General features: G+C 46.1%; 1 protein-coding gene across 2 annotated transcripts in view; it reads right to left on the reverse strand.

Annotated features, from left to right (window-relative positions):
- The window catches only part of Trappc9 (trafficking protein particle complex 9), a 464,527-nt gene that overhangs the window by 136,356 nt on the left and 303,273 nt on the right, over positions 1-24,898 (reverse strand). For both annotated transcript variants that reach the window (XM_032916426.1, XM_032916420.1), the window contains one exon: positions 9,414-9,524. In XM_032916426.1, coding sequence (XP_032772317.1) covers positions 9,414-9,524 — 111 coding nt within the window. The remainder of the gene's footprint in view (positions 1-9,413; positions 9,525-24,898) is intronic.

Genomic DNA, 24,898 nt, shown 5'->3' on the forward strand with positions numbered 1-24,898 from the left:
GAGTGAGGATGGGGAAGATGGGTCCCTTCCAACGGAGGCTCTCAAGGAGCCATGGATGCTCATAGCATTGATAGTAACATATGCCCTGTGCAGGAGACACATGGACAGCGCCACAGGAACACGGCACAGAGGAGTGAGGACTGAAGGAGGTCGGCGTGTCTGGGTAGGGAACTCCCTAGAGAAAGCACACCCTCCGGCCCAGTCTCACGCTGTGTCGTTGTGGCTCCTTCGTGCTTCTCTTCTGCTCTGAAACACTAACTAGAAACAGTGGAGGGGATGGAGTGAACCGTGTAATGCTGGCTTTTCTCGTGTATGCTCTGTTTAAATGTGATGCCGAGACACCCGCTGCCTTTGCCACACAGCCACCTGCTGATTTCACCGCACTGTGGCTGCTGAGCCCTAACAGACCCTAAATCACACCCAGGATGGGGTCTTCTCACTAACTCTGCTCTCCTTGGAGCACGGGTGACCCTGAAACCCAGCAGGACAAGGCCTGGGAGAGACAACAGGACTCAGCAGACCTTTGCTGAATAACATAGACACCCACTGACCTATGCTTAGAGCAGACACCCCCAAACCAACCTCATCTGCTAGGTTTCCCTTTCTCTTTCTCAGAATGGCCAACACAGGGGCATGCTCTAAGTGACCCAAGGCAGGGAGTAACCATTGCTTATGGATGAGCTCCCAAATACCACTGGGACCCTGTGTTAGATTCAGGACACCTGCCCCACCAGCCCTGGAAGGTGCATGCTTCCTCACTCCCACTTGACAGGCATCAGCTGTTGTCAGGGAGGTCTGAAACAAGTGTACACACAAAATGGGAAGAAGACTTTAGCCAGCACTCTGGAGCTCTGGGCTCATTGATCCTTCTGCGAGTTCTTAAGCAGAGAGAATATCAGCAGTAGTACTGCACTGGGACAAACCATGAGCCAGCAAGAAGGGCACTGTGGTGCTTATGTGCATGTGTGCTGTGTGTAAATATACTCGCTTGCCTCTGGACACATGTGTAGACCACATGCCTAATATGGCTACTAGCAAAGTGGAGGGCTGTGAAGCACCCCCAGGCTGGCCTGAGGCCTACTCAAGTGCTCAGAGCCATGGCTCAGGAAGGCACAAAGGAATCTAGTAGGACAACTCCCACATACAACGGCCTGTGTGTCCCTCATAAGCCCAGTTTCCAGACTCCTCTGTGGGTATACCTGGCTCAAAGTCATGGTATTCTCCACACCTACATACCCTAGCACGGGGCCTGGCTCCTGGTGGGAACCTGATTCACAAGTGAGAATGTCATCAGAGTTCTCTGCATGAGGTATTTCCACACCTACTGATGTGGGCCTGTGGTGCCTGCCAGTGGGACCTGCCCTTCACCTCACTGAGCCTCCGTTTCCTCAGGAGCCAGCAAGGATGATGTGAAAAGGATACTGGAGGAGGCTGCATGGAACTGAAGGCTTTTGATTACACCCACAGTTGTAAAATGTGTATATACCGAATACCGAGAGTGCCCAGTGCAGGAAGCTGTGGGGCAGGCCTTCTCCAATGCTGGCACCAAGCACCAAGCCTTGGAGGCCAAAATAAGCTCATCTGGCACACAGCTGGCTTTACTGCACCTACCTTGGGCGGGTTCCAGTGGCTAATAGGTCTTCTGAGTTAATGTGACTTCTCAGAGACTTTTGGAACTAACGCAAATTAAATGACTCCATTACACCGGCCTCATTTCGCTTTGGTTCTGTCACCAGCGGTTTGGACAGGCAAGCACTTTGCTCTGTGACACTGCCTTGTTATCCAACTTCCTGGCCAGTTTGCAACTGTGAAGTATTTCATTATGTGAAAAAAATGTTGTATAAGCCACAAGTGAAGGAAGCACACAGACATTTTTTTTCTGGGCTATAAACAGTTGGCTGACAGACCGCAGCATGTCTTCCATGAAGTGAACTCCCCCGAGAACCAGGAAGAGGCTGGCTTCTGTGAACACAGGCAAGCCCTTGACTACTTCTAGCATGTGCAGGTTCAGGCCACTCCCACTCTCCCATGAGTATCTCCCCACCTCTTCCTGCTCCAGTACACTACAGGATCCAAGACCCATTCCTGCACTGAAGAGCACTCTGCAAGGCGGGGGGGAAAATGCCCAGCTCCACAGGACACTCCCATCCGTGCAGTTCTGAGGCGAGCTGAGCCCACAACTCCACACAGGAGGGAGCTGTTCTGAGCAGCATAGTGCTTTCTCATGGCTCTGCTCAGACTTTTCACTGGAGAAATGGCGCCTGAGAACATGTAGATTCCATTCTCAGAGGGTGGCCCTGGACTGCAGGGTGCATAGGCTCTGTGCTGTAAACCAGCAAAAGCATCAGTGTAAACAGAAGTGTCCCTTCCTCCAAACCACACAAGCCCCAGGTACAGCAGCTGAACAAGACAAAAGAGGGGATGCTGGCCTTGTAACTTACTCAGGACACGAACTGTGCAAGCACACACCTTGGATTGGGCTGTGACTCAGTACAACTCAAGTCCTAGAGTCCCACAGAAGAAAGCCATGTGAAGACAGAACCGAAACAGACATAGCTGGTGTGCTGACACCTTCCAGCAGTCATAGAAGGCCTATGAAAAGAGCACTGACTCTGACTGAGCTCCTGAAGGCTGCTACTACCTTAGGAGGGAACAGAGAAAAGAGAAATCCCTGAGGAACAGGCTTAATATCACCGAGGGCCACAACTGGCAAAGCTCCCAGCTATGGGACTGGTTTCCTTGGTGAAAAACTCAAAAAGAGACAAACAGGAAATATGCAGGTTAAAAATTAACTTGAGATATGTCCATTTCTTGGGTTTTGATTTAAGAGATGTCATGAGACAACTGGAAATTTCAAGTGACGATGTATTATTTAATGATAATGAGGAAATGTTCGTTTGAAAGCATGACACTGTACCTGCTCCTATTTTAGTTACATATAAAAATGTTCATGGATAAAACATGATGTAGGGAAGCCAGAGCAACAGAAACAAAAACATGCTGAGCATGGTCCTCGCAGAGGCAGGTGACAAGCATACAGGGGTTCGAGATAGGCAGCTTGTATACATTTCTGAAGATGGTTCTGTTGTGGCTTTTATTTTACTCTTGAGATGGGGCCTCGGATATCTCAGACTGGCCTCAAACTCAACATGTAGCTAAAAATAGCTTTCAGCTTCTAATCTACCTACCTCTAGCTCTGAGCTGTCTGGCACCACTCCTGGTTCATGGTGTGCTGGAGATTGAACCCAGAGCCCCGGGCTTGCTATGAAGCATTCTACCAATTGAGCAACATCTATGCCTGCATGCTAGAGCTTTTCAGGGTTAGGATACATGACGATGGCTCATGTGTCAATACAGTGTGGTGAATAGCAACTCTCTTTCCCTTGACACTCGCAGGGTAGATACCTGGCCCCGAGACAGGTACATCCAGCATGTTACTCCCCACTGGACGCTTGAGGAGCCGAGTGTCAGAAAGGCAGGATAGTCCAGGGGAACCTGAAGTCACACATGGTCCCTATTAATTGAGGGAGTACTTTAACAACCACAACGACAAGATAAGCAAGGGTCTTTCCTAATCAACAGGCAAAGGCATTTGATGGCCCTGAGTTGAGGGTGTGTTTTCACTTGAGAGATCTCAGTCTGGGCTTGGTAGCAATCAGCCATATTCCAATCCCTGGGAAGGGAGGCATGAGCCCTGGCTTCCAGACCTGCTGAAGTGCTGTGGCTCCTAGAATAGGTTTGGACAGCCCAGGAATGAGCCCAGGATGCAAACAACAAAGATGAAACCATGCCAAGGCCACATCTGTCCTCTCTTCTAAGTTTCCTGCAGGAAAAATGCCACCAGCTTCCCTTGAAGAGCACCTGCCAAGTTGGGATTGGCTTACACATCGGGCATGGGATGAGGATAAGGGTCTGGGAGGCGGAGAGGAGGGCAAACCATTGAGAAAGACCAGAATTCGGCAAAACTGAGCTAGATCCACACATGCCAAGCACCTGTAGGGGCCAGGCAGAGAATGGACAGCTAGGAGCTAGAAGGAGGGGCTGAAATATGGGGCTTCCCTTGGCTCCTAGGGGACACTAAGTCTGTGTGTGATTCCTGTAGGCACAACAATCACGTGTGCCTCATCCGCAGACAGGATCCTCCCTGTGTTCTTCTGTCCCAGACCCTCGCTTGACTCTTCACTCTGAACCTTTCCTACCGAATCTGGACACTCCAGCATGGGCTGCTGACTGGGCTCACAGGTCTGGGCTTTAAATCCCTTTCTTTGTTAAGCAACCTCTGTGGTTTCTCATTGCTAGCAGGTGAGGAAATAATTTTTGGCCCCAATATAAGGGAGCAAGAAGAAGCCAGGAAGATGAGGAACCAATAATGTCTACTGAGTGAAGCAAAAGCTTAATCCTATGGTTTCCACAGAAGGGAGACAGGTGTCCCCATGGACCCTTTACCAACTACAATGGGCTCAGGCTACCCGCTGCTCAGGCGGCCTAGAAAAGGGGTTCTGAAAATTAACCTCATTAGCTCCCACTTTCTGAGCCCCTGCCATGAATCACATAGGGTGCATGTGCTGCTGCTGGGCATGTGACAAGGATTAGGTTGACAATCAGGGGGTGGCATAGATTGTCATGAGTATTTTATGAAGCTGTCCTTGGGACCTCAACATGGCAGGGGAACTTTCTATCCCAAGTGATTAAGTTACTTATGACGGCAGGGCTGAGAACACATACCGGCCCAGGCAGCACTCACTTCTCATGGTAATGAGCCACTGAGAAGACATGGGCATCGATACATGAGCCTCCGTCCCACCTCCCACATGTGAATGGGAGACTTCACACATGACCCTGTGGGAGAAGCCAACGAGAAGCACAGAGAAGAAAAAGCCCACGAGGGAAATATCGGAGTCAGGACTTCTAGGTTGCAAAGGTCTGCAGGGCATAGAACGTCAGTCATGCCATCTTATTTTTGTCTGCTTAGAAAGGAGGAAACAATTTGCCCTGTCACCAGAGTCAGCAAATAGCCATGACTTCCTTCCAAGACCCAGGCCTCCCAATTTCACTGTGTGTCCAGGCTGAACTTTTGACATTTCCACCCTCAATCTTAGGAGTTCCTACTCTCTCCAGAGGAATCTGGGCTACTGTCAGCAAAACTCTCAGCTGCCAGTTACCAGGAAAGCAGCCTGGGGTGGCAGGGGAAAATATTGCTCAGGGGCTCAGATAATAGCCCTCTGCAAAGACTCACTATAGAAAACAGCCTCCGGCTCTGTATCGGCTCAAAGGCTGAGCTGGTACCTGCTGTCCCCTCTTATTTCTAGAAATTTCCTCTCTGGAGAACTGTCCTGTTCTCCATTCAAATTGAAAAATTAAGAATGTAGAAAATAAAATAAAAATGCATTACCCATAGCTCTGAAACACTGAAGAAGGAAATTCGGAGCCAAGGGGTTGAAAAAAAGGCCCAATACTCTAGATGACATCCAATGAGACCTTGCAGGAGAATGGGCCCTGTGCTGTTAAGTATGGCTTTGATGACTCCTGGGGTTCTCTGGAATGTTATAAGAACCGAGAGGGAAAGAGGAGGCAGATATAAAAGTTCTGGGCTGTTCTAGGCTGGGGTAAAAAGCTCTCTGCAACTCCAGCATAACCCCAAAAGACAGAACTGCCTAGAGGTCACAGCATAGACAGCTGCAGGGCGAAGTGTCCAGGTGCCCAAGCTGTAACAGCCTGTGGGATTCTACATAGCCTAGGATCTGTGTGGGATGCTGGCAAGACTGAGGATGGAGGGAGAGTGGGACAAAGCCCCAGATCCTGAAGCATATGATGAAATAACATCTATTTCCATACATTATAAAGATACTTATGCATTAAAGCAGGTTATTATGAAATTTAATTTTAATGGTCTGATAATTAAGCCAAAAAACCCCTCCATAATAATTATCAGATCTTAATTTTATAGCATATTTGCTGCTGGCAATGCTATAATTTTTTAAGAAAGATGATGTAATTCTTCATAGGGAGAAATTTGTGTCTGGTTATCTCTTAAAGCTGAGCAGTGAAGGGTGCCCAGTGCTATAGGATGTAGCCTGACCTACTGTGTGCAGCTCATGCCACCTGTCAGTAGTCCAGGCATAGATCCAGTCAATGCCTGACACTCTAAGCAAGACTCCTACACACAGGGAAAAGCCCACCTGATGGACTGCAACATAGACTATAGAACCTTGGCACGTGGAGACAGAACTTTGTGCAACAAGATAGGATATTTGACTGAGAAAAACATTTATCATGGTTTGAACACGGAGTGAAGGTTGGGATGATGCCATGGTGGGATAAACACAGATGTTAGCACAGCCTGCAGTTCTGGTTAGGGAGGTGGGACAGTACTCAGAACAGCCATTCAACACAATGCCCTCCCTTCACCATAAGACTAGGAAGCTCTCTCAGCAGCAGAGACAGAGCGGTGTTCCTAAGTTTTAAACACCAGAACCCTCAATTTATGAACAAGTGTTTTACACCACCACACCACCATCCCCACTGCCCTCTGGCCCTCGATGACACCTGCTCCTGTGACATGCTCTGTTTTGAACTAGATGTGCACAGCCTCCCAAACTCATACACTGATCCACCCCCAAGTGATGAAATAGGAAGTGGGGGTTTGGGGAGGTGAGGAGGTCTTGAGAGTAGAGATCTCATGAGTGACATCAGTGGACTTTTTAAAAGGGGTTCAAGAAAGACCCCTTCACCTCCTCCTCTGTATGAGGCAAAAAGGAAAGCCGTCTACAGGCTTGGATATGGTTTTCAGCAGACATGAGATTAGCGGCTGCTCTGAAGCCGGACTTCCACGCTGAGTCCACGGTGGTGCCGGGAGAGTACCCTCAGAGTGGTCACATTTGCTGAATGACTTTTGTGAATGAATAAAGTAAGGGATGAGTTAGCACTCAGAAAGGAGAAGTTAAGTGAAAAGCCTCTCAAAGAAGCCTGCAGCATAAAACCAAACTGCAATTATCTACGACTTGGGTCATTAGCATCACACAGCCCGTGCTGCCAAGAGTGATCCAAATCTTCACCACAGGACACGCTGAGCGATTTATAATTTTTTAAAATTGTTTTATACTGGTATCATAAGAAGACCAGGTTTATCTCCTGGATCATGGGCTACGTAAAAACATGTAGACCAAGAGACAGGACAGATGGCAGACATCCCTCCCAACACACACACACACACACACACACACACACACACACACACACATGTAATTAGCGGGGACAGCAGTAGCTAGCAACCACGCTTTTAGAAAGAGCTTGCCCTCCTCCCTGAAGCCTGCAAAGGCCCCAGCACATTCCCACATTCAGGTGCCAAGTCCCATCCAGGGAAAGACAGGCTCCTCTCACAAGGTCAAAAATGGCCCCAAGTCTTGGGTCTCCACGTTCCCATCTGCCCTGCCAGGGGGCTTTAGGGCCTAACATATATTCATATGTGTCATTAACAGTCACATTAAATATGAATGTGCTGGAAGCCATTGCACAGTGAGGAATTAGCATAGAAATGAAGACGATGGCATATTTACACAATGAAATATTAATAGCAGTCAAAATGAAAGAACTGGATTTATATTTAGCTCCAAAGTACAATGCTTATTTTAAGTTTCAAAAGGACACATATGATAGGGAAGAACTTATAGGATTTTTTTAAAAGACTCTCAAAATAACATTTGGTTATAGATACACACACACACACACAGAGAGAGAGAGAGAGAAGAGAGCAGGGAAGTGCAGTCATGAATGGCACTACCACTTTCAAAGAGTTATCCTGAGGAGGAAGAGAAGAGAAAGGAGAGGGAGGGAGGGAGGGGAAGGGAGGAGGAGAGGGAGAGAGAGGAGAGGAGAGGGGAGGAGAGGGAGGGGAGGGGAGGGAGGGGAGGAGGGAGGAGGGGGAGGAGGAGGGGGAGGGGGGAGGGAGGGAGGGAGGGAGGGTGGTGGTGGTGGAGGTGGTGGTGTGGATATTGCTTAACTCTTCTTTCTGTGGCTTAACTTATCCTAACACTTCTTCTTGAGAGTTTTTCAATCATTAAGCTTAAAGTGAGCATAGTTTAAGTTTGGCCCATCACTGTCTGCCCCTCTAGCCTCAGAGTTCCCCTTGAAGAAAAACCTCTATCAACTGTTTATCTGTTCTTCTGTGGGGGATATCAGAACCCTGTTGTGCTCTGTTTTGTGTTGTTTGATGGAGGGAGGCGGCGGCTCAGGAACATCCCTATATAACTCTTTGGTGACTGTGTTTTAATTTTTAAAACTATGTTTTTATTTGTGTGCACACTCATGTGCACACACTTACATAAATGGGAACACTTGTCTGAGCATGGACATGGAAGGACAGAAGTCAACTTCGGGTGTCTTCCCTTGTGGCTCTCTACCTCTGTCACTGAGACAGGGTCTCTCCCTAAACTTGGACCTTTCTGTTTTGAATCGGACTGGCTGGTGAATCCCAGTGACGATCCTGTCTCTACCCCTCCGCACTCCCACCAGCCCTGGGACTGAAAGTGTGCACCATCACGCCTGCCCTCTATGTGGACTCTGGGGATCCACACTCATAAAGATCCCTGTACTTGCACGGCAAGTGTTTTACCCTATGAGCCGTCTTTCCAGCCCCTTCACTTGTTTATTTGTTGAGTTATTGATTTGCGTATGTATGCATGTGGCAAGTGTGTGTGAATGTTCACATGTGTGTGGTGCACATGTCAGGGCGGCATGTGTATGGGGCAGCTCGAGGTTGACGCTGGGTACTTTCTTCAATCACTCTCCATCCTACAGGAGCCCAAGTCTATTGCTGAACCTGGAGTTCATCTTTTTGGCTTCTGGGCTAGGAAGTTTCAGCACCGGTTTGTGGGGGGCGGCGGACAGTGATAACTAAGGTTGGAACAGCAGGGCAAGTGTGTGTTTGGCATTACAAGGAAGTGCTGTGACTTTGTCCCCAGCGTCTGCAGTATTTTCTCTCATGCCAGCGTGAGAGTTCCAGGCACTTTGTGTCCTCCCGTGGGCTCCCTCTGTGTCTTTTCATCTCCCCGTTTCTCATGAATGTACGGTGGCTTCTCCCTGTGATTTTCACATTTGCATTTCCCCGCTGACTAATAATACCAATGTCAGCTATTTAGGGGGAAAAGTTTATTCTTTAAAATAAGACAGAGACAGGGATAGATAAAAGAATCGAGAGCAAACACGGGCCTGCTGGTTGGTTGTTCTTAAACCCGGGGCCTCATGCATCCTGCCATTAAAAAAAAAAATAAAAATACCATCCCATCTGCAATCCATCTACAGGTTGGACTGGAAGGAAGGGCCTCTTGGTGTGGGGAGAGGCCCAGCAGAGAGCGCCTTACCAAGCTCTGCCCGCGTGGGTCCTGGCCTTACCCCCGCCTCTGAAGGACACTTACCGCTGGCACTCACTGGCATGCAGGACAAGTTCAGAGTTGTTTCTGGCGCAGACAGTCAGCTCGTGCTCTGTGGAGTTGAAGACATCGAGGAGCAAGTGGCACTGCCGGGTGCTGTGCAGAAAGATAGAGGGAAATTCAGAACGCTCCAGTAGCAAAGAGAAGCAACTTTGCCATTTCCTTCTCTCCAGGGACTTCCCACTATTGGAAGGTGTGCAGAGGTATGGCTTATAACAATGCCAGAGCCTCTGGACACGTGCTAAGAACTTGGCCACACCCTTTATGAACTGAATGACCTTGGGAAGTACCTCAATTCTCCAAGCCTCAGCAAATGCTGAACAGCTGGTCCTTAATATTAAATGCATTGCATACAGTGTCACTCAATAAAGGCTATGCCCAAATGAGGAAGTCTTCAGCTACCCAAGACTGAGCAAATGGACTAGGTGCTAGAATGTGAAGATCTGGGCTCCATGTGTTGGTGTTGACTTCTCTATAAGCTTCATACTCAGAGACTCCAAATTACTCCTCTTCAGAGCTGTGGCAGATAACGTAAGCTAGGTAATTCACCAGGCATATGAGGCCTCCCCTCCCTTTGCTTCCTGCAGAATAGCGGGTAAAATGCTCAACTTCCAAAGGTTTCTTATAGCAAGGGATACTCTCAATGTCAGCATCTCAACCAATGAGCTTCTCAGACCCCAAATAACAGAGCCAGGATGAGGAGGCTTCCTGCCATCAGTCTCTCTAGCTTCCTTTCCTTCCTCCTTGGGATGAGCAGGAAGCCTTGAAGTTCAGCAACCATTCAGAGATGAGAATAAAACCATAGGCTCTAGAGGATAGAACTGAGGGGAGAAGGAGCTGGAAAACCAGGCATCTCCTAGAGCAGCAGTGTCCAACCCCCATGGCCTCCTCTCTATAGACTTATCAGCTACATGGCTGAAATATTTTTAAAAGTACCAATAGCCTGTGCTTCATTTGTGTTGGTCACTATAGTCCAGTTTCCATTACAGTCAAGTGATTGCCTAAAACTAATACAGCCTCCCAAATATCAGGTGTCACAGTGAGCACATGACAGGAAATCGATACCTGTTGGCTCATCTAAAGGGGACAGCCATGGCCACTGCAAGAGCAGAGTAAGAGGGCAGCTGTGCCTGTCTTGGAAAAACAGGATGAATTGTTTGCCTTACAAGTAAGGGAGAGATACAGAGACAAAGAGTTGCTCTAGGGATCATCTCTCGCTCTGGGTGAAATCAAAACATGAGGTCCTAGGAGACGTCTGACTTCTCTAGTGCATCCCCAAGCATCAGGGAGGGCTCTGTTGGTTATTTGCAAAGCCAAGCCAAAGGAATAGAGAGAGTTGTAGGATTTTGCCTTTGTGTCCTTACACTTGTGGGAGGGAGGTGCAGGGGAGAGGAGGCTAGCTAGCCGGGCTAGCGTGGTGGCCGAGTCTCCAGACTCCAAGCTTGAGTTTTGCCTCCACAGTTGGTAGGCTCCCTTGATCACACCTGTCCTCTGCTCCTTTGAGAGAAGGAATCACAGACAGGGGGGGCTGTGAGGATGCATCTAGGTTCACACATACACACAAACAGGCACTGCCTAGTGGCCAGGGAGTGTCAGAGAGCATGTGTGAACACTCGGCCTCTCCAGGAAGGGAGGCAGAGGCATGGTGTGACCACCTCTGGTACAGATGGTGCCAATGCGGTGTCAGAGGTCTTTAGGAGATGTCCTTACATTATTGGTGCTGGAGCTTTGGGGCAAAGGGTGTCTTCCCTAGGGGTGCTGGCAGTAGAGGAATGCCTATAAGCAGGCTCTTCTTTGACTCCTAGGCAAAAGAGACTCTAGGATAAAGACCTGGCCCCCCTTTGCCATAACTTCATGAAATCATTAATCACAGCAAAATCTTTCATCAAATACAGAGACTCATAAAACATTAGGGGGGAGCAGTTTTTAAAGCCTAGAACACAGAGGTTGTTTTTGCTTGCAGATCACACTACCCAGAAGGCTGCATAAGAATGGGGCGCAGACACAATGGATGCTGCATTCATTGTCTGTGTAGCGGCTGGGCTGGTGTTTCTACTGCTCCTGTTGATGTGATGTTATATTGGTGGATCTTTGTTTTCTATCTGCTACTCATAAACGAACTCCCCTCCCAGACTGTGGTGGCATTCCGTACCCACAGTCATATCATTTACTCCTGTCCTCCACATTGCTGGGACTGATTTTCTTTCTGAGTGGTTGGAATACACAGTTTACTTTTCATTCTTGTTCAATTTTTGGCTTTTCATTTGCTTCTCTGGGTTTGTCTTTCTGAAGAGAAGGGAAGCCTAAGAAGAACCGAAGTCAGAGCAAGCCTCTGAAGACAGATAAACTTGCACAGAAAGTAGTAGATTTGGGTCTGTGGCCAAGGTGGGGAAATGGCTAAGCCAAACTCCGCCTGCCAGACAGCACCCATTCCATTCGCATCCATTGGCTCTTCTAGGAGACTTAGGAGTCTCCCCTGAATGTCAGCTATTATCATAGGCACACAGTTGAGAAAGGGGAGTGAGGAAGAAAGGCAGGGTCTCTGCTTTCTTGCATTTGAATTGAAGAGAATGTCCAGGAAGAAGGGGTTAAAAATTAAAACAATCTTTTCCATGAAGTTAAAAGCTACAGATTAAAGAAGGTTGCAGAACCAGAGCTTCCAGGGACTAAGCCACTACCTAAAGACTATACATGGACTGACCCTGGACTCTGACCTCATAGGTAGCAATGAATATCCTAGTAAGAGCACCAGTGGAAGGGGAAGCCCTGGGTCCTGCTAAGATTGAACCCCAGTGAACGTGATTGTTGGGGAGGTGGCAATGGGGGAGGATGGGGAGGGGAACACCCATATAGAAGGGAGGGAGGGGTTAGGGGATGTTTGCCCGGAAACCGGAAAGGAATAACACTCAAAATGTAAATAAGAAATACTCAAGTGAATAAAAATAAATAAATAAATAAAAATAAAAACAAAAAAGTCAACTGTCAAAAAAAAAAAAAGAAGGTTGAAGAATAAAGAATATTAGTGTTATCATTTCAAGGAAAAATAGTTAAGGATGTGGGTTTGTAAATGCAATGCAGCCCAGAAGGCGTATAGGAACAAAGGTAATAAACGGGTGTGAGACATTTACATAAACCATTTAAGCTTTGTGGAACAATTAGTAAAGAAGTCAAATGAATAAAGAGATACTTCATGCTTAAAGATAAGCACCATATTTTAAAAGAAGTCACAACTCTCCACGTCTCTATGTATTCAATGCACCTTAATAAATAGGGGACAATAAAGTTTTAGTAAAATCTGGTGTGCCATTTTAGTTTTATATGTTTTAAAAAAAAAAGTGCCAAGAACATACAAAACAATAAAGAGGAGGATGCTGGAAAGAGCTAGTTTGCTAGATGTGAGGAAATCTTCCAGAGCATAATGGTGGAAGACAGTCCAGAGCATGTCCACAGGTGGGGAACTGAACGTCCACTGAAAGATGTTGATTTCTGTGAAGAACGCCCTGAGCCATGTGACACAGTTATAAGGACAGGAGACCAAGGGCTTAAAAGTAATACTAAGTGTGGTGTGGCTGTTTCTTCAGAATCCAGACATCCATTCAGGTACTCCTACAGGGAGGACAGGGACCAATCCAACTTAGGACGCTCAGACTGCTCCACAACTCCCAAGGCTTCTCCCCAAGGCTGTAAATCAGTAATCAATTCCTGAGAGGTAAAACTCTCCTGTCAGCAAGCTGTGTGGGCAACTCTAGGGACACAGCTTCCATGAGTGGTCACCCATGCTAGGATAGGATTTGGGGTCTGTTCTTGGGTCACTGGTGTTTCTCTATGTAACACCATTCAATAAGCTAGACTTGGGGTTGGTGTTTCTCTGTTCTGTCACCAGTGACCTGCCTGTGGCCAACAGGTGTTTGCAACTATCCAGAAAACACTATCTAAAAGTTATTTAAAAATCAGAAAAAATTAAACAAAGAAACAGCTTATGAAAAGTGAGATATTTTACAAATGAGTTACGACATGTAAAATATAAAAGACATCATATTTGGCTGTGTTAAAGTTACGGACTTTGGTATAAATGGAAACCATTAAAAAGCTAAGACAAGCAACTTGTGGAAAGGTATTTGCAGTATATTAAACTGACAGGGAATCGGAATTGTGATTTTGTGGAGAATTCCCATAAATCAATAAGAAATGACTCAGTAAGAAATCAAGCAAAAGGTGGGAAGCGACAGCCAAAACTGGAGGAAATCCAGTGGGCAGTAAACAGACACTCAATCAAGAGGGCAGCCAGACGAAGAAATCAAACCATCAGACACTATTCCCACTCAACTTAATGGAAACACTTAAAAGTATTACAGGACCAAAGTTTTGGCCAAGATCAGTAAAAAGTAGGGTGTAAATAAATTGGTACAACTTCTTTAAAAAAAAAAAAAAAAAAAACTTCTCACGCTTGAACCAAACTATTTCATGTCAATATGTATTAACTCAGAGGGCTCCTACAAAGGCACGCTCAAAAATACTCATTATTAACTAGGTGCAAACCAAAAAGTTAGAAGACAGAATAGAATGACTGGGGGATTAAAACCTGTGCAGAGATGGATATGAGCTTGAAAAGCAGCCTACATGTCCAGATGTGGTGGACTAAATGAGAATGGTCCCATAGACTCTATTGGTCCCAATTGGAAGAGCTATTTGGGAAGGTTTAGGAGGTGTGGCCTTGTTGGAGGAGGTGTGCCACTGAGGGTGGTTTCAAAAGCCCACACCATTCCCAGTTAGCTCACTCAGCTTGAGCTTGTCAGCTACTGCTCCAGTGCCATGCTGCCCCATCACGATGGTTATGGACTCTAAGCCTCTGAAACTGTAAGCCGCAAATAAACTCTTCTAAAAGTTGCCTTGGTCATGATGTCTAAGTAACTAAGACACATAAATAAATCCTGTACTAATGACATCAGGAAAGTTAATGGCAGAAAATCACAAATACAAACACACACACACAAACACACACACACACACACACACTATCAGTGTTTGGGAACTTTTAAAGACTTTTTAAAAAAACTCTATACTGTTAGTAAATGTTAATTTAGTCTCTATTGGTGGTAAAACCAAATACAGAGTTTTCACAGTATAGCTTTCTGTCTTGAAGTTTAAATTTAATATAAACACAATTAAGCAAAATGTTAAGAGTGGAGTTCTGTTCCCTTCATCTAACTTTGCTTCCCTAAAAATGTTTTAGCATAAGTATTTGAAAGTCATTTAGCATGCTGTCTGAGCCTTGGGACTTCTCTGGAAGGCAGAGCCTAAGGAAAGAGCTTGTAGGACGCTGGGACCCAGGGAAGAGAGGCAAGAAGAAAGGCAGACTGTGGAAAGAGTGTTGCAAAGAGGCAGGGACATACCAAAGGCTACTTATGGATCTGGGACTATATTTCCTGGGTCTGTCTGGGACCTCCCAGGGACTTTCCTTCACATATGAGCACCTGAGTCACAGACAGACAGGATGATTCATTCCCCCACCAAATCTTGGCCTCACTGGACAAGCTTTCCCCTGGAGGTGCAGGACTTATCCTTCTCTGAGTTAAACTGCTATGCAGTGGGTACCTAGGGTCATCCAGTCCTGCAGCCTTGGCAAGGCATGTGGAATGTTCCAGAAAGCAAGGGATGCTGAGCACTGCTGAGGCAAGGTACTCTCTGGTTATACCTACATAAATCTGGTTGCTATGGCAACAGCTGGTGTAAAAAGTAGGCTATGAAATTCAGCAGGGCATGAGTCTCCTATAATACGAATAGTTTTCAGAAATTAAGTGCATCTCCTGGAAACATCAACAGGGGTTTAAAAAAAAAAATCACGTCACAGATTTGATGGCAAAAGAAGGTCTCCCTGAAGAAACGATGTTTGATTTGGGACTTTGATGACAAGGAAGCAATTCTATGAAGGTCTTAGAGGAGAGCCTCCCTCCCAAAGAGAATGTGCAATTAATGCAAAAATCCTGAGGCGCAGTGTGATCACAGAACAGAACAAGGGGAGATGAGATTGGCAGAAGATTAATGACGGAGGAAAGGTCATAAGAAAATATTGATTTTATTCTAAGCATGACAGGAAGCTATTTTGAGAGTTTGAAGCAGATAAGTGGTGTGGATTGTTTTGGGGGGGGGGGATGAGTGCCAGTGTGGAAAAGGATGAAGCAAGCACAGGCTACTTGGCCTCTCCTGCTGTCTGTAACTGAACCTCTCCCTAAAAGTCACAGATATAGTAGACGGAGTCAAAGACTCAAAGAGCATGGAAACTGAGAAGACAAGACAAAGTGCTGACCCGAGAGTGAGTTGCACTTCCTTCCTCAAAGGGCTCCAATGAGTGTTCCCAGGATTGTTCTGAGATCTCACAGGTGTATGCCAGGGACAGCAGAAAGAGAGTAGCCTGGCCAGAGAGGAGAGGACCACATCTGTCCTTCCTGCTGTTCTTTTCCAGTCCAGCCATGTGGGCAGCACAGAGCTGTCACAGCACCGGGCTGTGTAGGTGCACATCACTCTCTGACCCAGAAGCCTAGGTCCCATGAGCCACAGTGATGACACCTACTCATCACATCCAAACTCCTTTCTGCTCTTCTGGCCAATTGGTCACACAGGAGACAGATTGGAAAATCATGGCTACCTTAGTAGAGACACAGGAGGAAGATTTGGAATGGGACAGAGATTAAGAGTACAATCTGACAGTTACGTGTGACCCTCAGGCTTCACCAAAGAGAGACATATGGAATCAGTCCAAGTGACCATGATTACAGTCCTCAATTCTAGTGTGTCACAAACAAGGGAAGAAGCAAAAACTGCCACAAATGCTCTGAAGTGGGCAGCTGGTCCTTGGTACCACATCAAAAACCAAAAGACACCGAGAGTACCTACTGAAACAGAAATGCCAACATTTTTCTTAGGATCCAGACAAGACCCCAGATCTCACAGCATCAGATGCAAATACTCAGAAGATCCTGAAAAATAACTTAGCACCAGAAAATATGAACTCCGAGTGAAGGGTGAAACTGTGGGGCACCTCAAGATGAGTATCTTATAGAAGGACATACCCCAAAGGAAGAGGTCATTCGGCAGAGAGACTGGAAGGCATGAGGATGAGCCAAAAGAATCATCCGAGCAGCAAAGTGAGCTGGGGAGCCCACCCCGTCTTACCTCACTGCCGTAACCATGAGGACAAGGAAAGAAGAGGTGTAGAAGAAACCACTTGGAACTGAGAGACCTTCAGAAGGCATGCCAACCTCCTCGCTAGAGTCCTTGCGTGCTCTGCTCACATTTACCAACGCCTGAACTCCATTCACAATGAACAAAAACCAAAACGTCCCAGGCTTGATGACAATGTTGTTAAATGATCCCTGGGAGCTCAACACACCCAACACCATACAGATGCTAAGAATTCTTTACCTAGAAATGGCATACTCTGCAGAGAGAAAAGGCAAAAGGTAGAGTGCTGATGGGGCAAACAGGCAAGAGACAAAGGGAGCGGGTGTAAGAGATCCGAAGCTCTGTCATCAGAAACTGTGAAGGGCAGAGGAAGTAGGACATTGTACAACTGATTGAGGGGCTTAGGGACTTTAACCAGAAGTTTATATCTGAGAATGGGGGGGGGGAGTCCTTCGGGAGTGGAGAGGCGGGGAAGGCTGGAAGTCTGAAAGAGGCCTTCCACAAAGACCTTCAGAAGAAAGGGCAGGAACATTAGCGGGGAACTTGGCATGGGAAGAAGGAAAAGGGAAGAGTAACAAAAATGTCAAGTGCCCAGTGAAAGAGAACTTAACTAAGATCTATGACAGTTACAGGCAGAAGCAAGCGGAGTCCACTTCGGAGCAGGGACAGTCAGTGGTGATAAAGAGGAACATTGCTTAATGGAGAAAGCCTGAATCTACCAAGAATAGACAATCAGTGTTAATGCCTGGGCACTTAGCTCCATGAGGATAAATGGATGCAGGCATAATTAGAGTCAAAGACACTAATAGGATCTTCTTGGAAATGTACAGAATGAGGAGACACAAAATCAACAGGACATAGGAGATGCTAACAACCAGTGTTTGTTCGACACCTAATGAAACCCCACCTCACACCTCTAGAGCACGCGCACGAGTGCACACTGACAGAACACAGAGTCTGTTCTCAAGTGAAGCAGGATTAATCCAGTAATCGGTAGCAGAATGATCAATGGGACATTACAAATTCAAGGAAATGGAATGACACACTTCAAACAGTACTAACGAGATACCAGGTTTGCAATTAATAAAATCCAAAGTCACTGCTGATTCGGGACATAGAGGGAGAGACTTGCAGAACTAAAGGGTTGTATAGGGGAACGAGAACAACCAGCTCTCATCTCAGGAAATAAGGAAGCAGAGGGATGGAACAAAGAAGAGAAAGACAAGAAGATGGAAAAAAACTCACTGATTAAAACAACCTGATTCTCTCAGAGTACAACCATGCTAGACTCCTGTCATGCGTGTCCTTTGGGGACTGGGTTACCTCACTCAAGATAATATTCTCAGGTTCTATCCATTTGCCTGCAAAATTCATGATGTCTTTGTTTTCAATAGCTGATTAGTATTCCATTTGTGTGTAGATGTACTACATTTTCTTTATCCATTCTTCAGTTGAGGGACATTCAGGTTATTTCCAGTTTCTGGCTATTATGAATAAAGCTGTGAGTTGAGCAAGTGTCTTTACGGTATAGTGCACCATCTTTGGGGTATCTGATGCCCAGGAGTGGTATAGCTGGATCTTGAGGTAGAACTATTCCCAGTTTTCTGAGACACTGCCAAATTGAAAGCGTTTGCACAAGTTTTCACTCCTACCAGCAATGAGGAGTGTTCCCCTTACTCCACATCCTCACCAGCATCTGTTGTCACCTGAGTGACTGGTATGAGGTGGAATCTCAGGGTTGTTTTGATTTGCATTCCCCTGATGACTAAGGACTCGTGTCTTTAGTGTTTCTTGGACATTTCCTCTGTTGCGAATTCTCTATGGAGCTCTGCACCCATTTTAAGTCGGGTTATTTGGGTTGTTTGGTGTCTAACTTCTTGAGTTTCTTATAAATTTTGGATATTTGCCTTTTGTCAGATGTAGGGCTGCTCAAGACCCCTTCCCAGTCTGTGATCTTACGATAAACTTTAAAGGAAAAATAAAAAGAGTGAAAATGACACAATCAAAGAGGACCAAAGCCACTGGGAGGGTGGGGTGGAGACATCACAGAGTTCCCATCCCACCAGAGTGACAACCCAGAGGACACAGGGCATGGACTGCCAAAATCGACCCAAGAAAAGGTAAGTGATCTGAAAAGTCCTCAACCCCTTAAATCAATCAGTAAATTCTCTTTTAAAATCCTCTGACAAAAATCTCCAGGTCAGGATTCTTTCCTGACAAATTCTAACAATCTTTTTTAAAGTACATAAAGAAAGAATAATATTTTGAAATTTTCTCCAGAAAACAGAACTGGAACCAACACTTCAGAACACGGTTCAGTGCGCTCTCCAAAGCAGGTGCAAGCAGAAGGAATCTATTTACAAGCCCCACTTGAGAAACTGACTTTACAGAAGTCCCTAGGTCCGAGGGTCTTCACGAGGTAACCCGACCTCTAGTCTCCTTGTGCACTTACATACCCATACCTCCGTACAGACACAAATACGTAAATAAAAAGAAAAGGCTTTTTAAAAACCCAAATGCTTGTATCAAAATATGAAAAATTATGAAGCTGGAGAGATAATTCAGTGGTCAGGAGCACTTGCTGCTCTTCCAGAGCACCCAGACGGTGGCTCACAACTGTCTGTGATTCCAGTTCCAAGGGTCCAAGGGCCTCTTCTGACCTCCTTAGGTAGCAGGCATACATGTTACTGGTATACATACATACATGCAGCTATGCACTCATACACGTATAAATCTTTTTTTAAAAATGAATCACGTTTAAAATATTTAGCACTCAAAAATTCCTGGCAATAAAAAAATTAATAAAAGATTTTAAATATAGGGCTGGAGAGATGGCTTTGTGGTTAAGAACACATTCTGTTCTTGCAGAGGACTTAAGTTCAATTCCTATCACCTGCACAGGGCAACTTATACCTCTATAACTCCAGCTACAGGGGGCCTGACGCCCTCTTCTGAACTCTCTAAGCATACTCCCCAAACACTGCACCCACATACTTAAGTTCTTTTTTTTTTTTTTAATTTAAATGTGATAAAATTATGAACAAGAGGGCACATGGCAGAAAGGCAAAATCTCAATAAACAAAGAATTTTAAGCCTTCCCCTCCAGTTAATTATGTTAGAGTTGTAAAGCCAGTGAGATGTCACACAGCCTTCAAACTGTTCATTCTTTCGTAAAAATGGATGTTTCTAATGAGGTGGGGAAGTTGTATTCTCACACTCTCGGGGATGAACCACAGAGGAAAGTCTAGTGCACAATAAAAGCCCACACTCTTCAAAGTTCTGTTTCAAGCACACTGCTCTTCCCCTGCCCCATTGTACGCAGACTTATACACAAGCCTTCTCGACACAGCCAGCCAGCAGGGAAAGTCAAGTAGTTCTAAGCAAAGAAGAGATGGGAAAAGCATGCAGTTTCTGTGTAAATACAGGGACTCAAGTGTCCGATGTAGAAACGCAGTCAATGTGGATCCCACGGATAATTAACTGGCACACAAGCAGAGTCTTATTTCTAACTTTTATAGCAGTGACAAGCACCACATAGAGAGGCAAAGGTCTGCGTCTCTGTGGGAGACACGGCAACAGGAATGGGTTTTGCTCATCACACTTCCCACAGGCATGGACTTAGGTAATAAGTCTGAATGGTTTCAGAAGAAGGGGAGACGCATCGCTCTTTATAAGGAACAGCTCCACTACTTTCAGTTAAGAACAAGCCAGGCTCAGAGCAGGTCAGTGGCCTGTCCAAGGAAGAAAACAAGTCAAGGTCTAGGTTTCCACCTCTCCCCCTTCACAGAATCAAGATGTCCTACAATGTGTAGTCATCTCCTATGTCGGTGGTTCTCAACCTTCCTAATGCTGCAACCCTCTTACACAGTCCCTAGTGTGGTGAGGAGCTGTTAAAATGATTTTGTTGCTACCTCATGAATCGTAAATATCAGATCTGAAGGTGATATCTGTCATGCATCCTCCATGAGAAGGTCGTTTGATCCCCAGGGGGGGTCACAATCCATAGGTTGAGAGCTACCATACTCTGTCCTCGTCACATGCCAGGGGTCCTGGAGATTTACTTAAGCGGAGAAAATGAAGAGAAAGAACAGCCTGGGATACGCGGTCAGAGACTAAGAACAAGAGGGGAAGACAGTGCTGACTCCTGTGACTGTACCCCTGCCTCGTGCCTGGCTCTGCCTTCGGTACTAGGCATTTAGCTTTCTATGTTAACCTTCCCAACGAACACTGCAGGAGAGTCCATAACTCACCCCGATGGCAGGGCTGGGAGTGAACATGAGTGATGGCACCTCTGATTTCTACTTTTTTCCTCTTTTGCTATGCATGTTGGGGGTGAGGTATGTTCAACGCGTAAATGTTCAATATGTGTTTGCACCTATGTGCAGGTAACATACATATGTATAGGGGCCTCTAGAAGTCCAACCTTGATATCAGGAATATTCCTAGATAATTTTCTACCTTATTTTCTTTGAGGCAGGGTCTCTCATTCAAACCCCGGGTTTGCTGCTAAGGTTCAGTTAGTCGAGTCTTGCTAGCATGCTGGCTTCTGAGATCCCCGTCTCTGCCTGCCTATTGTCTGTGTGAGGTCTGGGGATGCAAACTCGGGTCCTTCTGCTTGCATGGCTAGTGTTGTCACTTCCTGCGCCATCCCTTCAACCTTTCCAAATGCCACTGTTGATGTCCCTGGGCTCCCGTGCCTTGGACAGACTCCTCCTCATGACTCCTTAGTGAATAGGGCATCATATAGTCACAAACAGTGAAAGAAATGCCTCCTCCCTTAGCAGGGCAGAGGATGTGGTTACACTGATTTGTGTGAGTGGGTGCACACATGCTCCTGGTAGAGGTCAGGGGAAAACTCACAGTACTTACTCTCTCCTCCTGTGTGGGTCTAGGGGTTGAATTCCTGTTGTCAGTCTTGGTTGCCAGTGCCCTTAACCCACTGGGCCATCTTACCAATTCAGAACAGAATAGTTTGTAACTCAAGCACATGGCAGGGGCAATAACTGTCCCGTTCTTCCGTAGCTTACCTATCAGTGTGCCCTTGGGACCTGGGCTCTGGCTCTGGTCTCCCTGCTACACAGCTTCCTCCAAATTCACAGAAGAAGCAACCTCTGTTCCTACTGTCCACATGGACAGCTTCATGTACTGGTTCTCCCCATCGGTGCATACTGGGCTGCTCTTCCTTTCTCTGTCCACATCATCCACTGCCAAGTCACCTCAACAGTACTTATCAACAATTCAACTGAGTAGTGGTGCCTGTGTCATAGCAGACCCTATGCTGGTAAAGCCAACACACCAGCTAGTCAGGGTACGAGGCTTCAGGAGTCAACACTAAGGTAGGAAGACAGGCCAGCAGCTAAGTAAGGCAGGAAACAAGCTATGGCCAGGGCCAGTGGTGCACAGTGGATCTACTTACAGACTGAGGCTGTTCCCAAAGAATGTGGCACGCAAGAAACAAGGACCACAAGTGTTCATTTATCAATCTGGCACCAGATGCCATAGATCTTCACAAGCAATTTTTAAACGCGTGATGTCATGACCATACAAGATCAGTGCAATCTATCATCTTTTCAAGATGAAAGAAATATAGAGCTTAAAGAAGGGTGACAGCTTTGCTCATGACCTCAGGTCAAGAGTCACCATTTGAGATGAAATGCAGATAGGTTTACTGCTAAGTGCTATTGCTAAAATTCTAAAGTCAGACCCAGTCTGAAATGAACCTAACGAATGCAGCAGTGTGGGGAAGCTTCGGCCTGATAAAATGGCCTTGACGCTATATCTGTGGGCATGGGACCCCGAAGAGCTGAGCTGCAACAGGAACCTTTTAAATGACAGAGGGCAAGTCGAGAGGTGTCTCCAGAAGGACAGCTTCTGTTCACATACAATGACTATTACACCGTGCACCCAGCTCTGAGGGGCGTGTTTTCCACATTGCTCCAAATAGGGGTGTCTAAGATTGGATCATTTACTGTAACCACCTAGAAAGAAATTGCTCCTTGGATGAGAGGGAAGCACAGCTGTTAGACAGGGGCAGTGTAGCCTAATCCATTACAGTCAAGTCCCTAAGAACATGACCAGGCAGCTTGGTGTAAAATGTGAATCTCAGAGGTAATTGATCTTCCAAATGTAAGTCAGCTGAGACCTATGTACACCCTAGAGAAGGTTAGGTGAGGGAAGGAGAGGGAACAGAGAGAGAGAGACAGACAGACAGACAGACAGACAGACAGACAGGCAGACAGGCAGACAGGCAGACAGGCAGACAGACAGACAGACAGACAGACAGACTGTAGAAATGACAGGGACGGAAACCCTGGCAATTCTGGACACAAGTGGCCCACATGTATTTGCATCTGGGCTCCACAGCAAAACTGGTCCAACACCAGGGTGAACTTTTGACATGTTCAGCTTCTTGTTACGATAAAAGCAGGCTGAACCTTCCGTGAAAACTCTGACATGTTGGTGGTCACATAGCTGTCAAGACCGCAGTGTTTCTGAAGTAAGGAAACCTAGATTCAACTGTCACCAGCAAGTTATACACGCTGGAGAGAAACATACAACACCCACCCCGGCCTCATCTGCAGTCCAAGTGTGCTGAGAGGGGACAGACTTTAAAAGTGAGATGTGCAGAACTCTAGCCCAGCAGGGCTCTGACAGAACAATCTTCACCTGTGAGCAAGGAGCACACAATGAATTCATAATGTGCCGCGGCACGCCACTTCAATAAACCGCTAATGCTGAGTGCCTGAAACGCATGTTGATTCTGATATACTGGCTAAGGGAAACAGAACTTCTGCCAATCTTAAAACTCAGAGCCAGTCATCAGTGCCTTGCACTTCCCAGGGTCTTCCATGGGCTGGCCCAGGATTAAACACTGCAACATCCTACCTGCCACGATATCTTTCCAAATCTCTCCCATAAAAATTAAGTGCCCTCTATGGTTTCATTCACATATATACATATATATATATATATGTGTGTGTGTGTGTGTGTGTGTGTGTGTGTGTGTGTGTGTAAACATTAATTTTTTTTAAATCAAGGGATAACTTACATGAGATGGTGAGATGGGAGACAAAAGATGTGCAAGATAGATTGCTGGGTTCTCACACTATCCAAATCTCGGGACAGCAGCCAACTAGACACTGAGGCAGAAAGACACTGTCCTCTGAGATGACTAGTAAACCTGATCTGCCTAGAACTGAGGTCTTACCCAGGTAGAGGGAGTGTCGTAGCCAACGCTGAGGAAAACTGTGGAATTAGACCCTCATTCATTCCCAGCCCATCTCCTCCCACCCACCTCAAACCATAGTCAGCTACTGCCCAAAGCATTCTGTCCACAAAGAGGGTATCCCTGGAGCTGTGAGCACAGACACCTTTGACTGGCATCGTGTTCTGGAAGATCAGTTTTTTCTGAGCAGTATCTCCCTGAGGAACTAGATCCCAAAGATGGTTCACTCATTAGCTGATGACAGGAATTCAGTTTCTACACTGCAATTATTGAAAGTAAAGCTGTTATATAAATTCTTGCATGATTCATTCATATACATGCATACATGCATACATACATACATGCATACATGCATACATACATACATGCATACATGCATACATACATACATATTATAGTTCTCTAAAACAAAGCATTCAGGAGTGAAACTGGAAGCTCTCGGGGAGGTGTTTAAAGGCTCTGAGGAAAGCTGCTGGTAAATTCGAATGCCCAAAAATTCCAGTTCAATCCCATCCTCACCAACATTTAATGCTGTCAGCACTTCATGTTAGCCATTCTGGGGAGTATACAATGGTACCTAATTATGGGTTTGTTTTGTGTTTCCCTAACAATTAGTGATATAGAATGTGTTTCAGGTGACCATGGCCATTTTAAAAATACCTGTTTAGATGCTGCAGGATATTTTATGGTGCGCCCTGCCTTTTGGTGAGCGCAAGGGGGATTTTTGTGATTTGTTTATTTATTCTATTCAGAAAAGCCCTCAGGCATGCAACATGGCAGAACACACACGTAGAGCCAGCCTCCGGGAGGAAGCTCTTGTCTCCCTCCATGTTTCTGCTGCTGTTCTACATACTCCAGGTATGTGCCTTTACGTGTACCTAAGCCACAAGCTGCAGCTGGTTCACATGCTTCGTCTCAACACAGGAAGGCTGGGGTCACAGGCGTGCTGCCCAGAATCCAATTTTACTTGGATTCCAAGGTTCCAATTTAGTCACCTGGCTTCCACAGTAAACCCTTTTACCCATTTGCATCATCTAGCCAGCCCAAACATAAGGGGTCGGTT

The sequence above is a fragment of the Rattus rattus genome, chromosome 1 (assembly GCF_011064425.1).
Source record: "Rattus rattus isolate New Zealand chromosome 1, Rrattus_CSIRO_v1, whole genome shotgun sequence".
NCBI classification, from domain to species: domain Eukaryota; kingdom Metazoa; phylum Chordata; class Mammalia; order Rodentia; family Muridae; genus Rattus; species Rattus rattus.